The sequence below is a fragment of the Stylophora pistillata genome, chromosome 5 (assembly GCF_964205215.1).
Source record: "Stylophora pistillata chromosome 5, jaStyPist1.2, whole genome shotgun sequence".
Lineage (NCBI taxonomy): Eukaryota > Metazoa > Cnidaria > Anthozoa > Scleractinia > Pocilloporidae > Stylophora > Stylophora pistillata.
Window position 1 is genome coordinate 17,458,477 of NC_142523.1, and position 8,604 is coordinate 17,467,080.

The window sequence follows — 8,604 nt, forward strand, 5'->3', positions numbered from 1 at the left end:
TTTATGAAAGTTAATTAGAAGCTTTGTAAATGGGAGGATTTTCTTCGAATATCTTAGGTGATAAATAAGTAGGTAGTCACTCCACTGACGAAAACACTCCTTGGGTACTCACTTGGTGTGACAGAGGTTGTGTACGACAATCTGAAGCCCTTGAAGCGTCCCTCTCGATTTGTTGCGAAGCGCAGCCTCATCCGATTAGTTTTCGAAACAATCACGTTATGGATGGGTACGCAGAAACTAAGGACCATGGAAAATGATATATCTCCGTTAAATATGTGTAAAAGATTCATTGAATGTTTTAAACTAAATGAATACCTTGAACACGAGTGTAACACGAGAAAAATTATGGGAAAACAAGAAGCAAATAATCATAGATAAGAAAGGATCCTTGTGTTACTCGAGAATGTATACAATAATATGTGAAAAATTATTAGTAAAACAACATCAATTACGTGTACAAAGATAGCATCATTAGGTACCACAAAAAACTGTTCCACTAAACAAAATATCACAAACCTGTTTTAACAACTTTGCAATATTCTTAAAAGAATAATAGAGTCCTCCTGAAAAGTTGAGTTGATAGTGAAGATGAAGCTACTAATATTACTGAAGTGGGGAGTTGTGTTTTAGTTTATAGGAAAGACAATAAAAACGGATAGATAGCAAGGACCTATCTACATATTACGAACTCAGGAATTAGTTTCCACCTTCCAATCTCTGTCTCATTGAATTCTGGTCCATCCCATAATTGAAGGCGATCAGGACAAGAGCAGCTTCCTCCACACTTGGACTCTACTTCAAAATCATAAACTTCAAGGCGAATGAACTCGTCACGTGGTGCAGAGATAGTCCAATCGCATAGCATGGAGTTGGGATACGGATAATCCGGGTATCGGGGCGATGAAATTCGCCCTGAGAAGTCTGTGACGGAACCGCCGCAGCCTGGTAAAGATATAAATTTAGACTTAAAGCGTTCATATACAGAGCTAAAATCCTACCAGTATACCTGATGATTCAAGTTACTTCAAAGAGCTTCATTGCGATGTGTTTATCCTAGAAACAGTTATCGACATTTTCAATCAAGTAAAGAAAGATTTGTTCCGTCTTTTCACGAGCATAGTCAGCGTGGACAGGGAAGAATAATCTGAGTCTGCGCTCAAATCCTTTATCACTCGGCTAGAAAGAGCTCTATGATGACCTGGGCCAGTTCTTGGTTCATATGTGACACACGTCCTGTATACCACTCGGATCAAGACTGTTGACAGCGTCATTGGAAGAAATAACTTAAGAAGAATTTAAAGCTCGTTGACGAATTGAAGAAAGCTTTCATACTACGATCGAAATATTTTTTTAAAACTTAAAAGCCCAACTAACAAACAAATTTATTTATTTTGGCAATTAAAATACAACAATTTAATCTTTGTTCAGTTACAGCAAATATCCATCCTCAGACCTGACACATCCTTTTTCATGAGGCTTTCTTTGCTGAAAGATGCATTTTATGTGGATTCATAAAAGCCAACCAGTTTTACAGTGTTAGACATACCTCAGGAAACTTCTCAGCCCTATAAGTCCCCTGTTCAAATTACCTTTTTCCCTTTGGCTGGTGTAGGAGGCATGAAAACCTTTATAAGCGTCTCTCTTATCAGAAAAAAACCAAAGCCTCAAGTTGTTTGAACTCGATGTAATGACCTTCGGCGGGAGGCTGGCGTTACAAAAAGTACCTTAGGAAAAGACAGAACAACATATCTCGGCTAAGCTTGTCTGTAGTCTATGAAAGATACCATGACATCCACATAAATTATGAAACAGCGTTTTTCTCGATCTGTAGTACTGTGATAACCTGTCATTAACCTCTAAATTATTGCCAACACTATTAAAATGAACTTTTTTCTTCAGAGGTAGTATTTTTTTAACCGAATTGCATGGCAAAAAAAGTGTCTCATGTAAGATATCCATTCAGTCGGGATCTTATAAGCAACAAGGTAAGTCTGTTTTGCGTTTAATTCAAACAGGTTGAAAGTTGATAAACGGAGTCATTAAAGTTGTTATGGGGAAATCAGAGCCTAATTCACGCTCTTATCTCACTAAATTGCAATTGTCGAGTCATTTTAGGAAGAAAGAAACTGGTCAGTTTGTTGCAGTGCGGCCTAAATCAATCATAGTCACTGTTTCCTCGACCTAAAATATCCCAATTGAGAGGTTGTTAGTCAGGCTGTAAAAACTGTGCAGATATGCAAGTTTGCAAACCGGTTATAAAAGCGAGTAAAAGTAATAAAGAGTAAATTATTGGCTTTTACCAAGCAGTTGATCCGTAGACTTGCTTCCGTCCTTGACCTCTACCATGTCAATACAATTTCCTCCAAAGCTTTCCAACACAAATGTGTCGAAAGAGAGTAAAATAAATCGACCCGCTCGTACTTTAATGTTCCAAATGCATTGAACACCATTAGGGTATTTTCCGGGGAAATTCGGAGTTTGGAATGTGCCGCTGTTCTGTGTTAAGGTAAATGTGCAACCTGGGAAAATTAATCACAGGAAATAGAAGTGTCAACAACACAAGCACAGGGAAAATATTTAAGTCAAGTATGATATTCTGTGTAACCTCTTGTTCGTTTTTGATAATTGGAGCCCGTTTCTTTTGAATGATATTCTTTGTAGCTTCTTGTTCGTTTTGGATGAATGGAGCTCGTTTCTTTTCTTCTTGACACAGCTTTGATTAGAACTAAAACCCGATTCACACCTACATAGCAAGTTTTGTTAACCAGGTTTAACTGAATGAAAATAAAAAAAAAATGGATAACTGAAAAACTGGACTTTCCATAAGGTTTAAGTAGTCACTATGCACTAACTTGTAATTTTAATGGCTAATTTTGAGTTCACCAAACATCGGTTTAAGCAGCTTCCACGAAGAAACCAATTTAAACCGGTTCAAGCATTGAAAATAGCTTTGAACAGGTTTACTTTTTGGTGTGAATAGGCTATGTCTTTTTTCGTGGGTGCTGTGGGAATCTCTTTGTGCCCTTATACCATTTTTTCCCTGTGCCGTCGATATCGTAATCCCATGATACCCTGTGCCGTTAAGGCCGTAATCCCTTGTTTTCAAATTAAAAAGATGTTTGATATGGTTTATCATATATGGGGCAAAATTACTGAATTGTGATCGGTCAAGACAGAGGGCATTTTTTCTTAATTTTTGTAATTGCCCCAGGCAAAATTACTTGAAAAAGATTGGCTGAAAATCGCTTAGCAACGGCTGCCAAGGTAAAGAATTTCTGTTTGTTTTGTAACAATGGCGTCCCGTTTTTCGCGAGATCAGTAAGAAAACATTTTGCCCCTTATATTATAAACAAGTAATCACGCGGTTCCTCGTAAAATTAAGGATTAATATCACTTGTGTTTCCGGAAGTTGCAGAAATTGCCCGAGTCGCGCAGCGACTCGGGCAATTTCAGCAACTTCCGAAAACACGCGTGATATCAATCCTTAATTTTACTCGGCCCCATGCGATCACCTATACTTATCCAATCAATTACAACATTATGAACAAAAGATAGCTGTGCTAGGTTTGTAGTTTAGTTGACATGAACTTGTACAGCCAGATTTAGTTTTTCAAAGAAAAATGATGCGTGGATATCATGCGAACAAATAATTATCATTACCATTTAAAACTTTGGAACTTTCTTCTCATCCTATTTGTTTATTCAGTCCATTCAGTCGGACAGATAAAGAGTGAAGCGTTTGAAAATAATGATGAGATCATGATAGTGGTGATGATGGCAATACTGATAATGAATGATACTTTATCATTGGGCTTGTCTAAAGACACTTGAATTGCTATTGTAGAGCATGTGAGCAGGCACTCATTAACAGCGCTTTGGTGCGAGGTTTTTCTCGCCTGCGAGAAACTGTGAGGCCTTGAGCAATGCGAGCCGTCGAAAGGTCTATAAGGAGTGCCAGTTCCCCGGTAGAGCTCTCCTCGACTCGTCTCAAATCTTCCCGCGGGCGGGAAACACGCTTCTCGCAACGCTAATAATGAGAACTTACTCGCAGGCTTTTGAATTGCTATTTACGTTTAAAGTGCTTTGGCCACACTTATTCACCAACCCACAATAAAACGGTTTTTCCATATAATTAATACAATGACAAAAAGTAATCACAAAATGCGAGTAAAATGTAGGGTAACGTAAAAACTAGGTCAAACCTATTGAAGAATTGAGAATGCTGATTTTTTTTTTGGTAAATGTTCCTCTTAAAATCGTTGCAATTCATTACAGGTCTTAGAGTTCATTTTATTTCCTTCTTTCTGTTCGACTAGTTTCCAGTACGCAAGAGTTGTTATTTGCCGAATTTTCTGTTTGGGGATTTAAGAGAGAGTTTCATTAGTGCCGCTTTGCAGTTTTAAACTAAATTAGATTGTTAGTTGCATGTTGTGCGTTTGTCCGATAACACATTGGACCGTGATTCAGTCAAGCACTCAAGTTCTTATTAATGTGTTCTTTTTTTTTTTTTTTAATAAGCTGGAGATGAAAAAGAAAAACAAAATTTTCCTGCACGACAAGAAAGAGGGAAAGAGACAGATGTTTTTGAGTAAACGATACTAGTCTGCCCGATGAAAGCGCGATATAGAACACTGTAAAAAAATGATCTTCCATACGGCCTAAAATAGAGGAAACAGTTGGACTGTTTTTATTAATGCTTCATACAGTTCAGTACCGAAACGCTTCATTTTGTCTCAGAACAGAATTACAGACGCGATTTTTATTCAGTTAACATCAATAACTTTTCGACATTTCCTTATAATCTGCTCAAGAGCATTTGTTAGTCCCACTTCTTAGTAATCGCTCGTTGTAAGGCGCGCCAATATCTCCAAACTAAGGAAACTAACTTGATAAACCGGCAAAATTAGATCCAGTTTTAAGAAGTTAAATATTAAAGAAAATTAGTGGTGCTAAGTATTGAGACTGTTTATGAATGGAACTAACCTTGCCGCGTGGTTTCAGATGTTCCACAGAAAATCAGTAGGATGGTCAGTGAAAATGTATAACTCACGTACATCCAGTTGAATAGCATCGTTTCGTAGTATTAGGCAAGGACTTCTCAGATAAGCATTAGAAGTTGTGATAAAAGGACGGACAGATCGGGTTTGTTTCACAACAAGATCATATCACAGGGACCTAAACTAAAGTTATGCAAATTAGTTATGCCAATTGAATCCTACTCCTTTAGTTGTTAAATCAAATGGAGATGAAGAAATTTTTCCAATTAAATTATGTTTTGGTCAATAATGATGATATATGTTAATTTCACTTTATCGTGTGCTTTGTTTAAGAGTTTCAAAGCTTTTTATTGTTTAAAAAACAACAAATCAGATACGCTGACAAGTTTTACACTTCTGCCGTGGTAATGTTTGTCTGCCCGATTCTTACCAAAAAGCATCAGCACGCTATGTTGTAGGATGAATGAAAATGAAGAATAGAGGAGACAAAAGGGAAGAAAAACAACTCCCTATTGGCCAAAAAGCGTTGAAGTCCATTGTGGATGAGCAGAACATTTGAATATCGACTTGATCGCGAGTTTCTGTTTACTTACTATTGTGGAGGGAATCTAACTCTCGAAAGAAACATTTAATATCGGAATATAATGCGGCCAAGATGAAAGGCGCACGTTGTCAAACTTTGTAGGTTAGATTTTGGTAGCTCCTCATTGGTTCAATTTGGAGTGTAGAATAGAGGAGGCTGCGTAAGCTTAGCATATGGTTACTACAATTTTTTCTCTGTGTTATCACATAGCCACAAGCTTTATTCAGTGATGCAAAGCAAACAGATTTAGTTGAATTACTTCAATAATAGAACGCACGTGCCTTGCGAAAAGGCCCAGCTGTCCTGACACATGTTGTTTATTCATTTCTCTCCTACAACGGTAAATCAATACTTTTGAATAAGCGTGCATTTCAATTCAGCTAGTTCAGATTTAACCCACTTGTAATAAGAGTGATATTCTAATTTAAGGCTAGGTATCGAAAATGCCACGAAATCCTATGTAGAATGACGTAGGATTTAAGTTTGAGCATGATTTTCATGGCTTCATAGATGTGTCAAGCATAAATTATTGTCTAGCCTTTCAATTCTTTAGTCCTGTGTGATAATTCAAATATTTCTTTCAATGCCTCTATTTTTTTTCTTCCGCTTGTAGAAGTTAAATAACAGTATCTTATCTTGGCAGCTGGCGGGTGAGGAGAAATGCGCGTAATAAAGGTCAGCCACCTTGTCAATCTCTCCATCGCAAAAGGTATTTCTTATCAGGCCAGCGGAGTCAAGGAGATAGTAAAGCAATGCTTTGGTATAACGAACCGGCCAAGCTACATTGGCAATGGACTAATTTAGTTTAGGGCACCAGCTTTCCAGAGTCAGTCATTAAAAATAGTTCGTGTTGTAAGTTAGGCATTGCGCAGAGTTCCAGTCAAGCGAAGTGATTGTTAACATCATCATTTCCTGTGGCTTTTTTCTTTTTTTTTTTAATCAGTCTTGTTGTGAGGTTTTTGCTCGTCTCTCCAATGGAGGAGGTTCGACAGTCGGAGTACTTGAGCTCCCTGTTTGTTCTTCGTCTCGTCCTCGTCTTTGACGTTGATTAGCCACTGACATTGTCATATTGTAATGGTGGCTTTGTGGGCGATGTGGATATTGAAGGGTCGAATTGAAGGATACGCGAGATGGTTTCAGACATCTCCTAACACTCACAGACCTACTGCAACTTCTGAAACAAACGGCAGCCCAACTCTTACGACTACAGTGACTATGCCCTACATAAAAGACCATCTCGATAAACGTTCATCAAATTAGAAATACAGTATTATTGCTCGCCTCACGAACTAGTCTCTTCCGCTGTATAACGATTGCATACTGATACTGTTCTTCATGGGCCTGAAAAGTTTTCATCGAAGTGACTACCACTTCACTTTCATCACTGACCGTGGCAAATTGACCACACCTTTTTAAAGAGATTTGATCAAGTTATGTGACAAACGTATAAACCAATGTGCCGCCTTTTGTAAAAAAAAAGATTAGTCAAGTGTTGGCCCCCCTTAGGACAAAGTGGAGAAATTGGGTTTTGTGTATTTATATGGAGAGAATAGGTTTATGCCATAGAAACGTAGTAACGGATGATGTATTGGCAAATTGATTAATTTTAAGTAATTTGATTCCAAGATGCTAGTTTAAAATATTTTGAGACTCAGTGCTGTGTTCTCCAATTTAGTAAACAAATTATACTTTTACATACTGTAATGCTTTGCTATATCGACGAAAACAATATCTACAGGTCCTCTCTCTTTTTGAAATATTTTTAAAATTTAGAAGCTTTCCCTATGGCCTGCTGGCTCTGTAAAAACTTCAGGTTCATCAAACTGAGGAAGCTGTAAATTTCAACTGAGAAAATACCCTTCCCAATAACAAAGTCAGCCTCGTCTATCTAACAATTACATTTTGAGTTGTTTTTTCTTCTGTTTTTTTTTTCTTTGTCAGCTACATAATTGTACATATAACAGATAGTTATGGATAGTTCTCGAAGTTTTCATTTATCAAAACAATTTTCCTCAGACCATTTTGTAACTTGCGTGAATGTGAACATCTGAACATGTTTGACATGTAAAAAATAGTGATCTTCTTTAAAGACTATCTGCCTTTTTTTCCTTACATTGACTTTTTGCAAAAAGTAGTTCTTTGCTAAATCCGATCGCATGGGACGTGAAGTTTATTAACTGAGGAGATATGGTTACAAAAAAGCTTTCCAGAGCTTATCATGATATCTGCAGACAGAGGAGCAGCGGAGTTAGCGTCTTTAGTCAACTAAGAACAGTGATGGATTAAGAGTCAAATATTCAACTTCAGTGAAGCTTGGTGGCAAAAGACCTCGATGGCTGAAGGTAAAGTTCGAATAATTTGACAATGACCTCTATAATTTCCGTCAGAGGCTGAATGAGTACTCCAACAGTCCTCCTCATTTCACTGAAGGTTTAGCTAGTATTTCCATGTCAGGTTTTGGAGCAGGGCTTTTCTCCACCTGTTCTATAACTTGACTGTTATCATTCTGACAGATTTATTTAACGTTTCGAGAACAGGCTATTAACCAAGTGACGATCTGTGTATCATAAAAATGTTACTCTGTTTCTGTCGTTCAAGCGGGTTACCACCGCGCCCAACTTATTGATCGACATTCAGCACTACAAACGTCACAAAAGGAAGATTCCGACCGCACTCCATTCACTCTCACATTTCACCCTCTCAACCACTCAGTCAAATCCATCATTCTTAAAAACTTTAAATTACTTCAAAACGATCCAGAGACAAGCACTATATTTTCGCAGCCTCCGCTCATTTCATTCAAACGCGACAAAAACATAGGCAATTTTTGGTCAGAAGTTCTTTTCAGACTGATGACCAACCAGGCACTTTTAAATGCACTCTTGCACGATGCAAAACGTGTCCTTTCATTCACAACACTGATAAAATATCGGGACCCAAACGATCCATTAAGATCACCGATCACTTCACGTGCACCTCCGCCAATGTAATCTATTGCATAACTTGCACTTATTGCAAAAAGAT

At 37.7% G+C, this 8,604-nt stretch overlaps 1 protein-coding gene across 3 annotated transcripts in view; it reads right to left on the reverse strand.

Annotated features, from left to right (window-relative positions):
• LOC111328084 (cubilin) overlaps positions 1–8,604 on the reverse strand; it is a 34,526-nt gene that overhangs the window by 7,327 nt on the left and 18,595 nt on the right. The window contains exons 1-5 of one of the 3 annotated variants that reach the window (XM_022932447.2): positions 4,984–5,237; positions 2,301–2,519; positions 1,590–1,724; positions 708–942; positions 113–237 (exon numbers count right to left, since the gene is read on the reverse strand). In XM_022932447.2, coding sequence (XP_022788182.1) covers positions 113–237; positions 708–942; positions 1,590–1,724; positions 2,301–2,519; positions 4,984–5,071 — 802 coding nt within the window. In that variant the 5' untranslated portion in view covers positions 5,072–5,237. Of the gene's footprint in view, positions 1–112; positions 238–707; positions 943–1,589; positions 1,725–2,300; positions 2,520–4,983; positions 5,241–8,604 lie in introns of those variants that run through there. The other 2 variants (XM_022932448.2, XM_088759298.1) reach the window with 2 other exon arrangements.